The sequence below is a fragment of the Vombatus ursinus genome, unplaced genomic scaffold (assembly GCF_900497805.2).
Source record: "Vombatus ursinus unplaced genomic scaffold, bare-nosed wombat genome assembly UNPS02014945.1, whole genome shotgun sequence".
NCBI lineage: Eukaryota > Metazoa > Chordata > Mammalia > Diprotodontia > Vombatidae > Vombatus > Vombatus ursinus.
In genome coordinates, this window is record NW_020954723.1 from 25,993,440 (window position 1) to 26,013,713 (window position 20,274).

Genomic DNA, 20,274 nt, shown 5'->3' on the forward strand with positions numbered 1-20,274 from the left:
AAAAAAAAAAAAAAAAAAAAAAAAAAAAAAAAAAAGAAAAAAAGATTAATATAAAAATAGTGTCAGGAATGTGAAAACTCAGAATAAGCTGAAGATGGTAAGGGAAACTAAGGGCAACAAAAAAAGTGGTTTTAAAAACCTATATTGAGAGAAAGAAGAGAGGGAACCTTTGCTTGGGGTAGATGGGATAATGAATCGATCAACATTTATTAACCACCTACTCTGTGCCAGGCACTGAGCTAAACACTGGGAATACAAAAAGAAGCAAAAGACCATTCCTGACCTCAAGAAGCTGACAGTCTAATGGGTGACACTACATACAAACAAATATGTACAAAGCAAGCTAGATAGGATAAATAGGAGATGATTAACAGAGGAAAGGCACTGGAATTAAGAAGGGTTAGGAAAGATTTCCTATGGAAGGTAGGACAACCAGAGAGAACACCTGGGGCTGAGAGACAGTGTCTTGTTTGTGGAACAGCCAGGAGGCTAGGTAATTGGATTGAAGAGCACATGTTGGGGGGGGGGGGTAAGGATAATGATAAGTGACCACAGAGAGAAGGAAGAGTTGCTCAAATCCTACACTGTTTAGGTTTGTTCTGCAAAAGAGAATGGCTTTTACGTAGGAAATAATTAACAAGGAGTTTGATACCCAAAATAAGTAAAAAGACTGTAAGAGAGTGTCTACTTGCCCTTGGTGAAGTCAAGTTACCTGACCCAGATAAACTACATTTTTGGATCCTGAGAAAAACTGGCAGACATTATTGCTGAGCCCCTATGAGTAGTATCTGAAAGATCATGGAAAATGGCAGATATGCCACAAGATTGAAGAAAGACAACTGTTGGTCTTAATTTAAAAAAATAAAATAAAAAGAAGAGAATAGAGTTTGCAAACTATAAGTGAGTGAGCCTGATTTTGAGTCCTATGAAAATTCTAGGAAGGATCATTAAATAGATGGTTGGCAAATATCTAGAAAGGAAATAAGTGATTACCAAGAGACAGCTCGGCTTCATCTAGAACAAGTCATGCCAGACTAGCCCCATTTCCTTTTTGGAAAGGATTACTAAACCAGTAAATGAGAGGAATGTTGTGGATATAGTTTGATTAGATTTTAGCAAAGCTTGGTTTGTTGGGTTTGTTTGGTTTTTTTTTTTTGCCCTCAAAATTTTTATTATTTATTTTTAACATTCTTTTTTTGAGTTCCAAGTTCTCTTCCAACCTTCCCCCATCCACTGAGAAGGCAAGCAAAAATTATATCAATTATACATGTGAAATCATGAAAAACATATGTCTGTGTTTCTATATTTCTATATTAACCATATCACAAAAAAGCAAAAAAATTATACTTCAATTTGCACTCTCTTTGGTATTAGATGATATCTTGCCACTGGACCCAGATGACTCTGGAGGAGAAAGTGAGGCTGGTGACTTTGCACAGTCCTGCCTCACTTAAATCCAATTCACTTGCAAGTCGACATCACCTTCCTCATGGTATGATCCTCTTCGAGAATGAAGGACAAACAACTCTAGCATTGGAAAGCATCTTTTTCATCATGAGTCCTTTGGAATTGTCTTGGGTCATTGTATTGATTCGAGTGGCCAAGTCTTTCACAATTGATCATCATTACAACGTTGCTGTTACTGTGCACAATGATCTCCCAGTTCTTCTCATTTCACTTTACATCAGTTCATATAGGTTTTGCCCTGGCTTTTAAACCACCCCCCTCATCATTTCTTGTAGCAAAATAGTACTCCATCACAATTATATGCCACGACTTGTTCAGCCATTCCCCAATTGATGAGCATTTCCTTAATTTCCAATTCTTTGCCAGCACAAAAAAAGAAAAAAAGCTGCTATAAATATTTTTGTACATGGAAGTCCTTTTCCTTTTTCTTTGATCTCTTTTGTGTATAGACATGCTAGTGGTATTGCTGGGTCAAAGGTATTTAGTTTCTTAATTCTTTGGTATACTTCCACATTGTTCTGAAGAATGATTGGACCAACTCACTGTTCTACCAATAGTTCATTAATGTGCCTATTTGCCCTCATCCCCTCCAGCATCTGTCATTTCTGATAGGTATGAAGTAGTACCTCAGAGTTGTTTTAATTTGCATTTCTCTAATCAATAGTGATTTAGAGCATTAGACAGTTTTGATTTCTTCTTCTGAAAACTGCCTTTTCATATCTTTTGACCACTTATCAATTGGGAAATGGCTCTCATTCTTTATAAATTTGACTCAGTTCCCTTTTTATTTGAGAAATGGAGGCCTTTATCAGAGAAATTTGCGTTAAATTTTTTTTATATTACTTCATTGTCTATGGTACCTTTTAACAAAATGTAGTTTCCCTGCTTCTCTCTCTTAATTAGGCCTATTTTTGTCTTTGCTTTGTCTGAGATCATGATTGTTACCCCTGCCTTTTTTATTTCAGTTAAAGCTTAACAAATTCTGTTCCATCCCTTTCTTTTAACTCTGTGTGTGTGTCTTCCTCTTCCAAGTGTGTCTCTTACAAAAAGCATGTTGTTGGATTCTGGTTTCTAATCCATCCTGGTATCCACTTCTGTTTTATGGGTGAGCTCATCCCATTCACATTCATTATGATTACTGTGTATTTCCTTCCATCCTTTTTTCTTTTGTTTATCCTTCTCTCTCTTTTTATCCTGTCTTTTTACTTCTGACCACTTCCTCTCTTAATCTGCCCTCCCTTTCATCATCAGCCCCCTCCTCCTGTCTCTTATTACCTTATCTCCTCCTATTTCCCTATTGGGTAAGACAGATTTCTAGGCCCAACTGACTATGTGTATATATATTCTCCCTTCTTTGAACCAATTCTGATGAGAGTAGGGTTTAAGCATTGCCCGCCGCACCCCCTATTTCCCCTCCATTGTAAAAGTTCTTTCTTATAGGCCTCTTTTATGTAAGAAAACTTTCCCCACTCCATCTTTCCCTTCTCCCCATACATCCTCTTTTCTCACCCCTTCATTTATTTTTTTTCAGAGAACATCCCAACATAATTGATTCACACCCATGCCCTCCGTCTATGTAAACTCCTTCTAACTGCCCTACTAATGATAAAGTTCTTGGGATTTACATGTATCATCTTCCCATACAGGAATGCAAACTTAGTTTAACTCTATTGAGTCCCTTATGATTACTCTTTCATTTTTGCCTTTTTATGCTTCTCTTGAGTCTTGTGTTTAAACGTCAAAATTTCTATTCAGCTCTGGTCTTTTCATCAGGAATGCTTCAAAATCCTCCATTTCACTAAATATCCATTTTTCCCCTGAAGGATTATACTTAGTTTTGCTGGGTAGGTTATTCCTGCTTGTAATCCTAGCTCCTTTGCCTTCAGATATATCATATTCCAAGCCCTCTGCTTCTTTACAGTGGAAGCTGCTAAATCTTGTGTGATCCTTACTGTGGCTTCACAGTATTGAAATTGTTTCTTTCTGGCTACTTGAAGCATTTTCTCCTTGACCTGGGAGCTCTGGAATTTGGCTATAATTTTCCTGAGAGTTTTCATTCTGGGATCTCTTTCAGGAGGTAATCTCAGTGGATTCTTTCAATTTCTATTTTACCTACTGGATCTAAGATACTGGGGTAGTTTTCTTTTATAATTTCTTGAAATACGATGTCTAGGCTCTATTTTTTCATCATGGCTTTCAGGTAGCCTAATAATTCTTAAATTATCTCTCCTATGTCTGTTTTCCAGGTCAATTGTTTTTCCAATGAGATATTTCACATTTTCTTCTGTTTTTTATTCTTTTGACTTTGTTTTGTTTCTTGATGTTTCATGGGGTCATTAACTTCTACTTGCCTAATTCTACTTTTTAAGTTCTTCAATGAATTTTTGTACTTCCTTTTCCATTTGGCCTATTATGCTTTTTAGAGGATTTTTTTTCTGCAGTGAATTTTTGTGCCTCTTACTATTAGGCCAGTTCTGTTCTTTAAGATGTTATTTTTTTCAAGTTTTTTTTGTGCTTCTTTTATCAAGCTATTAATATTCTTCTCATAATTTTCTCATATTACACTCATTTCTTTTCCCAATTTTTCCTCTGCCATACTTATATCTTCTTTAACTCTCCCAGGAATTATTGTTGGGCTTGGGTCCAATTAGCATTTTTCTTTGAGGCTTTGTTTGTAACTGTTTTCACATTATTGTCTTCTTCTGAGTTTATATCTTAAGTCTTCCTTGCCATCATAGTAGCTTTTTATGGTCAAGTTCTTTTTTTGTTGTTTGCTCATTTTTCCAGTCTATTTCTAGACTTTGAAATATTATACTAAAGTTGGGCTGTGCTCACGTGGGGGTAGGGAGGCACTGTCTCAAGCTTCAGGCTTTTTCATGCTGCAGTTTTCAGAACTAGGGGATCTGCAAGTTTTTGGTGCTTCCAAGGTGGTAAGATCCAAGACAAGGAACTGATCTGAGCTCTGGTCCTGACCTTGCTCCCCTGCAGTGTTTGTGCCCCTTTTGGTCCTAGAACTGTGACCCAGAACTGAGTATGGACAATAGAGTTGTCAGTCAGTGCCAGCTGCACTCAGAACCAGCAAAGGGTCCCCCTGTAATCTGTTTCTGACCAGTCGTCTGATCCCCTCACCATCTCCAGGCTGAAAGCTCCCAAAGCCATCACAACCATCTCCATGACTGCTGCTGCATCCATTCTCTGGACTGATTCCCACACCAATGTTACAGACTTCTCCTGCCAACCTCCTAAATTGTCTTAGGCTGGAAAAATGTCTCACTCCGACCTTTTGTTTGCTCTGCCACTCCAAAATTTGACTTGATGAGTCATTTTAAAGTTGTTTAGAGGGGAATATTGGGAGAGTTCAGATGGATGGCTGCCTCTAATCAGCCATCTTGGCTCCACCCATAATATTAGTGAAGCTTTTGATAAAGCATTTCATGCTATTCTTGTGGAGAAAATGGAGAACTATGGGTTAGAGGATAATCCAATCAGATTGATTCAAAACTGGTTAGATGGCTGGCCTCAAAGAAGAGTTGTTAATGGTTCCATGTCAACAAAGCGGGAAATCTCCAATGGTGTATCCCAGGAATCTGGGTTCAGTCTTGTGATATTTAACATTTTTATCAATGCCTTAGATAGAAGCATAGATAGTGAGTTCAACAAATTTGCAGATGACACAAAACTGGGAGGGAATAGCTCCCATACTGGAAAAGTGAGGATACAAACAGATATTCACAGCAGGAGGCTGAATCTGATAAGATGAAATTTGGGAGGAATAAATGTAAAGTCTTACACTTAGTACAAAAAGTCAGTGTCACAACTATAAGATGGGGGAAGTGTTGTGAAAAGGATCTGTGCTCAATACGAGTGAAATGTGGCAACCGTAAAAGCTAATGAGCCCTTGGGCTACATTAAGAGGGACATAGATTCCAGCAAAAGGGAGGTGATTTTTCTCTGATTCCACTCAGATATCACCTGGAGTGTTTTGTTCATTTGTAGGCATCGTGACTTAAGGATATTGATAAGCTGGAGAGAGTCCAAAGGAAGGCAACCAAGCTGGTGAAGGATTTTGAGTCCAGGACAGTTGAAAGAACTGGGCATTGGGGCATGTAAGTGGTGCAGTGGATAGAGCACCAGCCCTGAATTCAGGAAGACCTGAGTTCAAATCTGGCCTCAGACACTTGACACTTACTAGCTGTGTGACCCTGGGCAAGTCACTTCACCCCATTTCCTCAGAAAAAAAAAACAACTAGGCTTGTTTAATCTAGAAAAAAGATTCAGAAGGAGACATAAGAGCTAAGCTTCAAATATGTGAAGGACCGTCCTGTACAAGAGGGACTAGGCCTATTCTGATGGTCCCCAAAGGTCAGAACCAGAAACAGTGGATGAAAACTGAAAAAAAAAAAAAAAAGATAAGTGAGGCTTGATGTTAGGAAAGCCACCATCCATAAGTAGAATGGCTGCCCCCGCAGGGGGATGCTGGGCTCCCCCTCTCTCTTTAGAGGCCTTCAAGCAGAAGCTGGACAGCCCCTCGTCGGTTATGTTATAGTGTGGATTCGTTGGTATACGGATGGACAGGGTGGTCACTCGGGTCCTTCCAACTCCCAAATTCTGTGACTCTGTGAAAGATGTGCACACATCTACATGCCTTAAAACACAGAACAAGAGATATGTGCACCCACACTCACATATAATGATAGCTAATGTTTATATAATACCTACTCTGTGCCAGGCACTGTGCGAAGAGCTTTACAAATATTATCTCAGTTGATCCTCAGTTGAACCCTGGAAGGTAGGTATTGTTATTATCCCCATTTTATAGATGAAACAAATTGAGGTTAAGTGACGCCCAGGGAAACAGAGATAGTAAGTGTCTGGTGCTGGATCTGAACTCAGGTCTTCCTGACTGTAGGTCTAGTGTTCTATCCACTGCCCCATCTAACTGCCCGACACACAGAGAAATGCATGTTATCAGAGATGTGTGTGCATACAAACATGTAGGAAACACACCCAGAATCAAAGGTGGCTGGGTACATACAGACACATACACACAGAGACACAAAGACATAGAAGACATGCGTCCACCAGACATATACACAGAACCAAAGGTCATGGGATCATCAACTTAGAACCAGAAGGGACCTTCAAGGCCAATAAGTCCAACAAACCCATTTTATAGATGAGGAATCAGAGTGGTCAAGCGGCCTGCCCTGAGTCACAGAGCTAGTATGTATCTGAGGCAGGATTTGAACCTAGGTCTTCCTAGCTCTGTGGGTATACATAGACACGTGCTCAGAAGAACTCACAAGGACATTGAACCGGAGATATGTGCACACATATGAATGCACAGACTCAGGCCAGCACATGCAGTCATGCAAGAAGACCCATGCAGAACCAGAAATGTATGCAAATGCACACGTGTGAAAACACAAAAACAGAGTTGATATGCACATATGAAGATATGCATGCAGCCGAGTTTACTCTCTTAGGACTCTAAGCAAGAGCATCTCATACCAGTGGCTGGATGGAGGAAGGGGACACATCTGAGTACATTCTACGAGAAAGGACCCCAGCACAAGACCTGAGGCTCAATCATGTTCCCTTTATGTCAGGCCTAGGCAAATGGCATGAGGAGGGGCGTCACAATACTTTCTATAAATAAAGAGGATGAAGGAGACTGCCTCTCCCTCATTAGACTGTAAGTTCCTTGAGATCAGGGACTCTCTTTTACATTTCTCTGTGCCTAGCACACAGAAGGCACTTAATAAATGCTTACTGACACTGTCCAAAGCGGGAGGAAAGATGACGTGGTAGCTAGCATGTCCTACCTGGGGCCAAGGGGCCTTCAAGCAGCAAAGTATCATTACCTGGCCCCCAACTCACAAGAAATAGTACTTACAGGCAGTAATAATAATCAACATCTACCAAATATCTTCCATGTGCCAGGCACTGTATGGGGCACTGGGAATGCAAAGACAAAAATGAAAGTCCCTGCCTTCAGAGAGGTTACATTCTGTCAGGGGTGAGAAAAATTATTATTTTCTTATTACATGAATAACCAATTTTATACACAGGACCCAAAGATCCTCTTTTTGATTATTAATAACCAATTATTAGTAGAATTTTTTTCTCTTTTTTCTTCCTTGTGGAAGACAGGGCTTACAATGAGATGTTCTCCTCCATCTTGGGCAGATCCCCACCCAGCTGGGAGAGCTTATTTCTGATCAAAGGGTAAAAAGAATCTAATCTAGGGGAATTCCCATTGTTCTACTCTGGTTGGACTGGGTGGAGAATAAATCCTTTTGTTTGGTAGTCTGACTAGAGATGAATGTTTTTGTCCAAGAGTGCTGCCCTGATCAGAGTCATGGTACCCCAACCCCTCATTAGAAAAAGCCCATCTCTCATTATAATATTCATTCTCTCATTAATTGTTAACAAATCAGAGCTGATTTCCACCCGTCAGGGACAACCCCTCTTCCAAAGATATTTAAACATTCAAGTGGCCTCCATACTGGGTCTTTCCAAGAGAACCACTGAACTCAATTTATTGATTATGTGCTAGCCTAATTAATAAATTGATTATTACCCAAAACCCACGTCTCTTGGACTCTTCATTCATCTCATGGAAACAATACATTCACATATTACATACAAGATACATACAAAGTAAATACAAGGTAATTTGGCCAGGAGGGATGCATTGGGATAGATGATGGCATCAGGCATGAGGGATTCTAAGAAGCAGGAGTGTGCACTCGAGGCAGGGGGCTGATCTGTGCAAAGTCAGAGAGATTCAGGCATTCTGGGAGTGCTTCCTCTTCAGTCATGCCATTTAAAGACATCTGTCAAGCACTAGACCCTTTAGAGAACAGACACCAGCACCTAGACGCCAGGGCTGAGAATACGGGCAAGGTCAGATACTCACCAGCCCCCAGTCACCAATATGCCAGCCAGGTTCCTGAAGAGGGCAGTTCTCTCCCATACAGGCCTCAGTCAGGGGAGGCTTGTCCACTGAGGAGCAGGCAAAATCCTGGAGGGGAGAGCCTTCATCACCCCAACAGGTGACAGTCCGGCTCCGAACCCCTGGGCCACAGCTGGAGGAGCACTATAGGGGAAACCCAATTGTTATCATATGCCTCTCATTCCTCTGCCTGCCTGGGAGGAGTTACCTTAGTCTATAATAATAATAGCTAACATCTATGGTGCACCTACTATGTGCCAGGCACTATGTTAAGCACTTTGCAATTATTATTTCATTTTATCCTCACAAAAACTCTGAGAGGTATTATTTTCTCCATTTTACAAATGAAGAAACATTATTATCTAATAACTATTTGTTGTTGTTCAATCATTTCAGTCATATCCACCACTTCGTGACCCCATCTGGGGTTTTCTTGGCAAAGATACTGGAGTGGTTTGCCATTTTCTTCTCCAGGGTCACACAGTTAGTAGGTATTTCAAGTCAAATTTGAACTCAGGAGGATGAGTCTTCCTGACTCCAGGCCTGGTGTTCTATCCACTTTCCCACCTAGCTGCCCAATAATGATGATGATGATAATGGTGATGATATTATCCCCATTTTGCAGATGAGGAAACTGAGGAAAATAGAGGTAAAGTGACTTGCCCAGGGCCACACAGCTGTTAAATATCTGAGGCCAGATTTGAACTCAGGTCTCTCTGACTTCAGGCCCAGCGCTCTATCCACTGTGCCACTAGTAAGTGAGGTCAAGTCACATACCCCAAATGACAGCTGGACATCTGCTAGGAAGCCTTGGAGATAACCAGGACTTACAGAATCATACAAACTCTGCTAATGGACTTTCTAATCCTTTCTCCTTAAATATCATCATCAGCTGTTAATCTTGGAGCTTGAAAGAATCCTAAATATCACCTAATCCCACCCACTCATTTTACAAATGGAGTAACTGGGGCCCTGGGACAGCCAGGTGGTACAGTGGAGACAGAGCACTGGGCTTGCAATCAGGAAGATTCATCTTCCCGAGTTCAAATCCGGCCTCAGATACCTACTAGCTGGGTGACCCTGGGCAAGTCACTTAACCCCGTTTGCCTCAGTTTCCTCATCTATAAAATGAACTGGAGAAAGAAATGGCAAACCATTCCAGTATCTTTGATTTTTTTGTGACCCTATTTGGGGTTTTCTTGGCAAACATGACTGAATTTCCCAAGATCACACAGCTAGTTGGGATTAGCACTCAGGCTGGTATTCTTTTGCTACCCACCTCCCACTTTGCATTTTTATTATATTGAGGTGTTAAGCCCAGTGACCTGACAATCCTCAAAACCCTATATAACCCTAATTCTGCCCAAGACTGGGGCAGTTTTGCAGAGCTGGAGATAGCTCTCTCCCCAGCCAGAGGTTTACAGCAGTCCTTGCCTCCCCACTTGAACACAACCAGGCAAGCCATAAAGAACTCTCTTTTAGCGCCTTCTGCATGTACGCCTGCTTTGGTTCAGCAGCCAATCAACAGTTTGTTTCTTCACCATGTGGTGAGCTGACAAGAAACAGTTACAGAATACCTACACATGTACTGAAGGCTGCACATGCTCATAAGGACTGGGCTCTCATCAGCCAGTCTCCCACTACATCTATTTAGTGGATTATCCTCAGGGAACTTTGCCAGCTTTATGGAAATTATCCAGCCTGCCCTAGCAAAGAAGGTCTTTTGTGGCCAGAGGCACCAAGCGATCAATTCCTTGCTACGCTCCTCCCCCCCCAACCACACATGGTCAATTCTTCACTGTGCAAGAATGCATGGTCAAGAACACACAAACATACACACTTAACTCTGCATTTTTCTCTCTTCCAGAACAGAGTAGGTCTCAACCCATCCCTGTATGCCCTCCTTTTCCACATTGCAGGCCCTGCCCTTCAGGGCTCCTCTCTGACTCCCCGTCTCTGATCGGACTCACCTCTCCCCAGGGCCCCGAACTCCATGCTGCACATCTGTGCATGTTGCAGGACCGTGTGTTTGGAGGCCTCGCTGGCAGGGCTGCACATGAAGCTTCATCTGTTGCCTCCTCTGCACCTGCCCCATCAGATGCAACACAGTAGACATGACGGGACTGGGAACCTCCTCCACATGGGGCTGAGCAGGCACTCCATGGCCCAGCCTTCCAGCTGCAAGGGGAGAAGGAAGCTAGACCACATCTGGGCTCTGATGCAGGAGAAGCATTGAGCAGGAAGCTAGCTCCTTCCCTCGGTCACCCAGCCTCCTCGTGTTCCTGCCCATCTCCCTAAACAGGAGGCTGCCACTCGTATGCTGAGGCTGCTCATGCATACATCTTCAGTGAAAGTCAGTCTTAGATGGCATGATGGGGAAGGCACTGGATGAAAAGGAAGGAAACCCTGGATTCCAGTTTTGGCCCCATCGCTAACTTACTGTGTGATTTTGGACAAGTCACCTGACCTCTCTGTAAAATGGTAATACATGTAATAACAAAAACAACAGGGTAATAATAATAACCACAGCTCTCTACTCTAGTTATTGTGGGGGTCAAATGAAGCTATGAGTATATAATAATATTTAAAAAGTGATTTTCCTGAAGCACAGGCCTGATCATCTCTTCCCCTTACATTAATAAACTCCAATGGCCCCCTATTACCTCCAAGATCAAATATAAAATATTGTTTGGCTTTTTAAACTCTTTGCAACATGGCCTCTTTCCTAGTTTTCCAGTGTTCTTAACGTATTACAGTTATCCCTTCCACATCGAGACTTTCACCATTGCAGTTTCAATGTATTGTGAGTCAGAATAAGAGATTAAATGGGAATTTGGGGGGAGTTTTGCAGAAACCATAGACAATATGTGAAGGCTAGCAGATGACACAGAAAGTTTAGAAACTCAGAAATGCAGAAAATATATGCATAGCATTATATAACATCAGCATATTTTATCTTTCAATACCATAATAATTCAGACTTCTTCCCTGGTACAAAGGGAAGGCCAAAAACTTTTACAGGGATTTTCCAGATCCAGGGGGTGCTGTGTCCCTAACGCCGCCCCCTCAGATGTGGAAGAGATAACTGTACTCTCCTCCCTCAATTTTAGTGCCTACTCTCTCTTAATTATTTCTCATTTATTCTATATATAGTGTGTTCATATACATTTATTCTCTTGTCATCTGTCCCATTAGACTGTGAGCTCCTACTACTGTCTTTTGCCTCTTTTTGCACCCTGGTACATAGTAGACTCTTTTTTTGTTTGTTTGTTTGTTTTGCAAGGCAATCGGGATTAAGTGACTTGCTCAGGTCATACAGCTAGCTAGTGAGTGTCTAGTGTCAGAGGCTGGATTTGAACTCAGTTCCTCCTGACTCCAGGGCCAGTGCTCTATCCACCTAGCTGCCCCACATAGTAGGTTCTTAATAAACATTTGACAGACTGCTTCCACGTACTCTATGATCCAATGGCACTGGTCTTGCTGATCTCTGAATGACATGCTCCATCTCTGCACTCTATGCATTTTCAGTAGCTGTCCCCGACACCTGGAATGCTCCCCTCTGCCTCCTAGTTTCACTTCATTTTTTTAAAAACTCAGCTCAAGCGGCAGCTAGGTGGCACAGTGGATAGAATACTGGCCCTGGATTCAGGAGGACCCGAGTTCAAATACAATCTCAGACACATAACACTTACTAGTTGTGTGACCCCGGGCAAGTCACTTAACCCCACTGCCTAACTAAAAAAAATTAAAAAATTAAAAAATAAAACTCAGCTCAGATCCCACCTTTTTCAGGAGGCCTTTCTGCCCTTCCCTATCCCTGCTAGTGCTTATCCTCGAGTGACCTTTCCTGGTTACTTTCCACTTTATACTCTTTATATCTTCTATGTATAATTTTTTTCATGTTGAAGCCTCAGTTAGAATTTAAGTTCCTTGAGGGCTAGGGCTGTGTTTTTGACTTTCATTGCACAGAAAAATGCCAGGCACACAGTAAGTGCTTAATAAATGCTTGTTGGCTGCTTAAATGATTAATAATAGCAGCTAACTTTTATATAGCATCTTATTTAAGGGTTTTTTTTTTAATATATGTTATCTCATTTGATCCTCACAACAACCCTGTTAATAATGTTAACCAATAATAGTGTTGTTACCCATTGTACAGATGAGGAAACCGAGGCACAAAGAGGTTAAGGGATTTGTGCTGGGTCACACAGCTAATTAGTGAGGTAGATTCACATCCAGCTCCTTCAAACTCCAAGTTCAGTACTCTTTTCACCACATATCTAGATTCTAGACCAGACTTGGTTGTTACTTTTTTCCTCTAGGCCTCAGTTTCCTCTTTTGTAAAATGAGGGGCTTAGGACACAATCTGAATCTATAAAGTATTGCTATTTATCTCAATGTATCACCTTCTCTCCCATAGATTCCTGTCCTTGCTCCAACCCCCCAACCCCCTAGAGTTCCTGGAACTGGATTTTAAAACTGGCATCTCCCCAGAAGACAAAACTCAGCCAACAGAAAAGCTAAAAGGACCTGGACAGCTTGAAATAGCAAAGATCCTCCAGGTTCCCGGACCCCACGGTGGCCATGCAAAGCTCCAGTGCCCGCCACCTTCCCCACCGAGGAGTCAGAGAGCGAGAGCAGCCCCAGCACCAGCCCAAGGCCCCTGCCCAGCTGAGGGATGCTCTCAGTGGGCCCACCACGGCAGACTTTCAAACTTCCACAGTCTATGGCTAGGCTGACAGAGAGAGCATACTCCCGGGTGCCCGCCCTTGCCCTTGGTTACCTTTTCCCACACATGCCTCGGGCTCGGCCATGGCTCCACACTCCCGGCGGGTGGAGGTATGAGATCCTTTGTGCACAGAACAAAGGGGTTTGCAAGGACCAAGAAGAGCATTTCTCCTCCTGAGACCGTGGAAGAAAGGGCCATGCAACCAGGCACCTATCTTCCCAGGGAGGTTCCCCAGGTTACTCTCTGACCCAGTGGCTCCATGGGGCATCATAAAAGGTTGGGAGACCTCAGAAGCACAAACGCTTCCATCCATCCACATCCCCACCACAGAATACCCTTACTGTGGCTAAAGGGATGCCAACCAGAGCCGTCTAGAGCTCAAAGGGGACCATGTGAGATGCAAACCACCATCCTCCAAAATAAGCTTCCAGGGTCCCGAGACACCCAAGGCCCAGATGACCCTTTTCTAAGGCACAAAAGTATGAATTCCTCTCCTGCTACCACTTCAGTCTGACACGGCAGATGAGGGAGGGGGAAGGAAGGAAAGGTAAAGACCACAACCAAGTCCTACCCTGATTCCAAGTCCCTTGTCTAGAGGGGGCTCTGTGGGGAATATGCCTCAGACCCACTCTCTGAACAGTCTGGGCCTTGGGTGTCTCAGGACCCTGGAAGCATACTTTGGAGGATGGTGGTTTGCATCTCAGATGGTCCCCTTTGAGCTCCAGAAGGCTCCGCTTGGCATCCCTCTGAAAAGGATCCCTCTTTACCGAGGAAGACCTAGAAGTTGTAGGTCTATTCTCCTGCTCGGCATCCTCACCCCACGTCAGCAGAAAGAGGGGGACAGGAGATGGCTATATCAGGAGCTGATGAACATCAGGATGCTCATGCCATCTTGCCTTTCCCTCACAAGAGTCCCTTCCATCTACTCTGTATATATCTTCCATCTACCTAATGGTTTATATGTTGTCTTCCCCGTTAGAATGTAAGCTCCTTGAGGGTAGGGACTGTTTTTGCCTTTCTTTGTATCTCAGTGCTTAGCATATAGAAAGCATTTAATGAAGCTTGTTGATCAACTGTTGGATTTCAGGATGTCAGAAAAAGGATCCCTTTCCCTGACACTCCTCCTTGGTCTTTATCATGGCACAGCACCTCAATGTTTCACCCTGGGCAATATTTGCCAGATGCTCTATTCTTACTCCTAGATGGGTAATTCCTATCTTGTGCTTGTCCCTGTCCCAAGTCCTGAACCCCATGAGACTATCTATCCTGGAGAAGGGACTAACCCTGATACTGTGTGGCCCAAACCCTCTGTCTCAGGGCTCTGCTGAAGGGAGGAAGGGTCAAATGAAGGTAGGAGGGGCAGAGCTCACCGCTTGGTTTGTGGGCAGGCCTGAAGGTTGCAAGTGCGATTGTCAGATGGCTGGGGCTTATGCTGGCACATGTGATCAGGGTAAACCTCATTGTCAATGGTGCAGAATACCAGGCGGGTCTGATAACCTGCCAAGAAGGGGTATCCAGGTGAGCCGGATCCAGCCTGGAAGCCTGTGTCCCCAAAGGTGTAGCTGAGGCTCATTCAACAACCTCACTGTGTGTGGGTGGGGGGAGGGTCCTAGGTGTTCATGGAGCTGAATACCTCCTGGTCCTGTGGGCCCTCACCCTTCCTTGTGGCCTTTCCCTATACCTTGGAACCTCCTCTCCCCTCTTGATCGCTCTCATCTCAGCTCTGAGGTGACCTCTCCCCAATTCTGCCCTCCTCACCTCCTCCACATTCTGCAGTGCAGTCACTCCAGGAGCCATGATTCCAGCTGAAGCCAGTGTCCAGGGGCTGCTGGGGCAGGTAGTACTCATACTGCACCCCTGGGTTGGGCTCCTGGCTGATAAGCTGAAATGGAGGAAAGAAATCACCTGTGTACAAACCAGTGAAGAAGACCCAGATTTCCTAGGGTAGGTCTATCTGTCTGTCTCTGTCTCTCTTTCTCTGTTTTGGAACAGAAATAATCATAATAGCTTACATTTATATAAGTTTACAAAGTACTTCTCATTCTCTCATTTGAGCCCCACAACAAAATGGGGAGGTGAGTCCTACAAGATTTGTGATCCTCATTCTGCAGATAAGGAGACCCCAAACCTAAATGATTTCCCCATAATTGCCACAATCAGCAAGTTTCAGAGACAGGGCTCAAACCCAGGCCACTGGGTATTTCTCTGTAGTCCCCTCCACTGCCTCCGTCCATGCTACTGCTGGAGTGGAGAAGATGGGCCTAAGAAATGGGGTGGGGCAATGTACCTGAAAGTCAGGGTCCCTGGGTTCAAATCCTGCCCATTGCCAATTCTTAGGACCCATTCTGGCCCCACCTTCCCTATTCATTCTGTTCTGCTCTCTCCCTTCCTTCTCCCCTCTCCTTTTTGACATAGAGGCCAAGGATCAATTCTTGCACCAATGTTTCTTAGATCAAGGAAGTTTTTTTGTCATGGACTCTTTGGAAGTCTGGTGAAGACCATGGATCCCTTCTCAGAGTAATTCTTTTAATGCATAAAATAAAATGCATAGGATTACAAAGGAAACCAATTATATCTAAATACAATTATTAAAATGTTTCTTAAAACCAAAGCATGGGTTAAGAACCTCTGCCCTAGGTGAACATGACTGCTACTCCCAGGACAAATACCAAGGGGTGAATAAATGCTCCCATGTGAAGCCCTATTGTCATAGTAGACATAATGAAGCCCTCCACATTCTCAGTGTAGACATTAGCCTCTTAACAAACCAAGCATCATCCCTACTTCAGTGGGTGGGGGACAGAGAGAACCAATGATTTCCATAGGCTCCACCCACCTCAATGACCAGGGGCTCGGAGGTAGGGCCCCGGGCGTGCAGGTGTTCGGGTGCTAGGTCCCCCTCAGACCCTCGTTCATACTGAAGGATGGTGCTGGCCACTGGCAGGGCCCGACCAAACTCAATCGTCCAGTGGCCATTCAGGTAGTACTGCCCCCGCACATTTTTCACTGCTGTGGGATGAGAAGGGGGAAAAAAAGGAAGAAAGGAATGGCCAGAAAAGTCCCATGCTGGATTAGGGAGAGAAGAGCTGATGTCTTACATCTCTGACTATGCCTCCTCTCTTCCCCTATGTCCTAGTCCCCCAACCCAGGAGTACAGCGTACTCGGTTTGGACATCTGATACCAGGATTTGACCCTGAAGCCAGATTCTCCCTAGGGATTAGCCTCAGGGAAGTATGAGGGCAAAATCAGCTAAAGGACCTGTTCCTCCATACCCAGGAAATTCCTGCTGGCTGTGGCTTCCGCAATATGGATACTGGTAGCTCCTGCAGGAATGACCAAAATCTGGTTGTAACCTGAGGGAGACAGAAATATCATGAGGCAAGGGAGTTCAGGGGAAGTGATGCTGAGTTCCTTGACTGTATTTCTTGTTCCCTACCCCCCTAACCCCCACCCTAAACACACACATTCATGACCCAGCCCTCCCTTCTTTCCAGTCTTTTTATACCTTACACCCCTCCACCCTGCCATGCACTGTTTGATCAGGTGACGCTGGCCTCTTTGCTCTATCTGGAACAAGATGCTCCATCTCCCAACTCTGGGCATTTTCACTGGCCATCCCTCATGCCTAGAATGTTCTCCCTCCTCATCTCCACTTCCTGGCATCCCTGGCTTTCTTCAAGTACCAGTTAAATCCCACTTTCTGCAGGAAGTCTTTCCTGATCCCCCTTAATTCTAGTGCCTTCCCTCTCTTATTTCCTATTTATTTTTATATAGCTTGTTTGTATGTGGTCATTTGCATGCTGTCTCCCCATTAGATTGTGAGCTCCTTGAGAACAGAAACTGTCTTTTGCCTTTCTTTGTAACTCCCAGCTCTTGACTCAGTACCTGGCATATTGTAGGTGCTTAATAAATGTTCACACACATACACACGCTCAGTTGCTTATTGGATAGCTGACTAAGGACTCCTAGAGACACATACTCCAAACCCAGTGCCTGACACTCTAGGAATTTTCTGGGTCATCTAGTCTGCCCCTATTGCATCCAGTTCTGCATGTGACATTTTCAGAACATAAAAAAAGCAGAAACCCATCCATCCATTCATTCAAGGATTCAACAATCATTTATTAAGTAGATTTTGACTAGAAGGCACTGTGCTAGGCACTGGATATAAAAAAGACAAAAAAAAAGTCACTTACATTCTATTGGGGAAACAAATTGTTCAAGGATAAATTAACTCAATGAAAAGTAAATACAAAGTAACTTCTTGGAAAGTAAAAGACAGTTGAATTATGTGATGAGTAAATATGACTAACTTAGCTCTTCTCTGTAATACAATGATCCAAGACAATTCCAAACGACTCATGATGGAAAATACTATCCACATCCAGAGAAAGAACTGATGGAGTCTTAATGCAGCTCATGGCGTACTATTTTCACTTTCTTTTTTTTTTTGGTGGTTTTTTCCTTTTGTTCTCTTTCTCCCTTCACAATATGACTAATGTGGAAATATTTTACATGACTGCACATATATAACATATCAGATTGCTTGCCATCTTAGGGAGAAGGGAGTGGAGGGAGGGAGAAAAATTTGGAACTCAAAATCTTATTTAAAAAAGAATGTTAAAAAAAAGAAACTTGTTCATTATTTAAAAAATAAAATGCATAAAAAAATAGATAGTTGAGGAGGAAAGGAATTTGGAGATCATGTCATATAAGGATCAAATGAAGGTACTAGGGAGAAGAAGAAAAGACTGAGGTGGGAGTTTGGGGGTGGAGGTGGGGAATGATAGCAGTACACAGTTATCTGAATGGAAAAGGAATTAGACTAGTTTGGCCATGAGGGACAGATCTAGGAGCGGTAGACATTGCAGAGAAGTTGATTTAGGCTTTATGCAAGGAAAAAATTTCTAGCAATTAAAGCAGTTCAGAAGAAGAATGGTTTCAACCTCTTTGGAAGTCTTCAAGCATAACCCAGATGAACCCTCAGTACAGGCAGCATATATCAGAGGTGAAACTTGAACTCAGGTCTTCCTGACTCTGAGACCAACTCTCTACCCACTATACCATACCGTCTTTTGCTTGGCACATAGTAGACACTTAATAAATGTTTGTTGATTGATCTGGCTAAAGTGGCTATGGGAAAAAAGGAAAGGAAAGGAAGAATAAGAGGAAGAAGAAGGAAAGAGAAGAGAAAGGAAAAGAAAAGGAAGGAAGAAGCGTCAATGAAACATGTCTAAAAATACACAGCAGAACAAGAAATGACAAGCAGAATAATTTCAGAAAAACTTGAGAAGATTGATATGAACTGACACAAAGTGACTTCACTTTGCAGAACCTGGAGAATATTGTACACAGTAACAGCAATATTGTAGGATGATCAACTGTGAATGACTTAGCTCTTGTCAGCAGTGCAATGGTCTAAGACAATTCCAAAGGATTCGTGGTGAAAACTGCTATCCACCTCCAGAGAAAGAAGTGATGGAGTCTGAATGCAGGTTGAAGCACACTATTTTTCCACTTTCTGTATTATTTTCATGGTGGGTTTTTTGTCTGTTTTCTTCCACATGATGGAAATATGTTTTACATAATTGCATATGTCAAACTGCTTACTGTCTCAGGGAGGAGGGAAAGAAGGGAAGGAGAGAATTTGCAACTCAAATTTTTTTTAAATGTTAAAAATTATTTTTACATGCAATTGGGAAAAAATAAAATATTATTTAAAAAATAAAATAAAATACACAGCACAGATGCAAATAGAACAGAACCAGAAAAGCAATTTATACAATAAAAGCATTCGAAAGACAAACAACTTTGAAAGATATAAGAACTCTGATCAACTCAGTAACCAATCATAATTGCAGAGGACATATCATGTGTTACCCATCTCCTAACAGAGGAAGGATGGATTTAGGATGCAGATTGAGACATCAATTTGAAGGTGTGGCCAATGCAGAAATTTGTTTATTAACTCTGCTTACTTGTTACAAAGGATTTTTTTTATGAGGGGGGAGGTAGGGGAAGAGTGGGTAGAGGTAGGAAGGAAAGAAAATAGATTTTTAAATGAAAAGAATAAAATAAAATTAAAAACAAAACAAAACAAAAAATCCACAGCAGTGAGGGAAATTCAGGAGGGGATACTAACAAGAAAGGCAGTAGTGGCACCACTATGTTAAAGCTGACGTGTACTCTTTTGTTTGTTGATTGATCTGGCTAAAGCTTTTTAAAGGTGTCCATAGGGGCAGCAAGGTAGTGCAGTGAAATAGAGCACCCTAGAGTCAGGAGGACCTGAGTTCAAATCTGACCTCAGATACTTACTAGCTGTGGTAACCCTGGATGAGTCAATTAACCCCAATTGCCTCAAAAAGAAAAGCTGCACGTGGTAGATTAATGGTTTCATATTCAATCTTCTTTTTTGTCCTTTGTATATTAAAATATTCAAATTTATTGATGACTACTAAGTGCACGGCAGCTAGATGGCTCAGTGAATAGACAGCCTGGAGACAGGAAGACCTGAATTCAAATCTAACCTCAGATACTTACTAGCTGTGTGACTTTGGGCAAGTCACTTAACCTCTGTTTGCCTTAATCCACCGGAGAAAGAAATGGCCAAACACTCCAGTATCTTTGCCAAGAAAACCGCATGGATAATATTGGCATGTTATAGTCCACAGGGTCACAAAGACTCAGACACAACTGAATGATTGAACAACAGTAATTAAGTTCATAATTTTAAAAGTTGGGGTTTTTGCTTTTGTCTTTTAATGGAACCATAGTAAGGTGTTAGCCGGGGCTCAGGTGCTATCCTTGGGAAAACCCCCAGACCTCTTTAAGCATATAGAATGTAGCCTTCCCAGAGGCAGCTGAAGAGAAGGTTCAGGCAGTTGGGCCTGTTGTGGGGTGACTGCCAATCCTAATGCAGCTGCTCCTTCTACCCTGGAGAGAAGTAATGACCCAAGGTATTGGGGCTTCCCCAGAAGGGAGCAGTGACATAAGCCTAAAGAGGAAATCCAAGAAAGAGTGCTTTAAAAAGGCACCAGGCCTAGAGTCTAGACCAGACATGAAGTAAACATCTTGGGACCCATGAATAGACAAAAGAGTTTAGGAAAAAGGAAAGAAGTC

The 20,274-nt window shown here is 42.7% G+C and overlaps 1 protein-coding gene across 4 annotated transcripts in view; it reads right to left on the reverse strand.

The window, feature by feature from the left end:
* Window positions 1–20,274, reverse strand: part of PAPLN (papilin, proteoglycan like sulfated glycoprotein) — an 82,864-nt gene that overhangs the window by 31,184 nt on the left and 31,406 nt on the right. For all 4 annotated transcript variants that reach the window (XM_027844807.1, XM_027844806.1, XM_027844809.1 and 1 more), the window contains 7 exons: window positions 16,428–16,508; window positions 15,991–16,163; window positions 14,913–15,036; window positions 14,525–14,651; window positions 13,209–13,274; window positions 10,396–10,603; window positions 8,390–8,569 (listed from right to left, as the gene is read on the reverse strand). In XM_027844807.1, coding sequence (XP_027700608.1) covers window positions 8,390–8,569; window positions 10,396–10,603; window positions 13,209–13,274; window positions 14,525–14,651; window positions 14,913–15,036; window positions 15,991–16,163; window positions 16,428–16,508 — 959 coding nt within the window. The remainder of the gene's footprint in view (window positions 1–8,389; window positions 8,570–10,395; window positions 10,604–13,208; window positions 13,275–14,524; window positions 14,652–14,912; window positions 15,037–15,990; window positions 16,164–16,427; window positions 16,509–20,274) is intronic.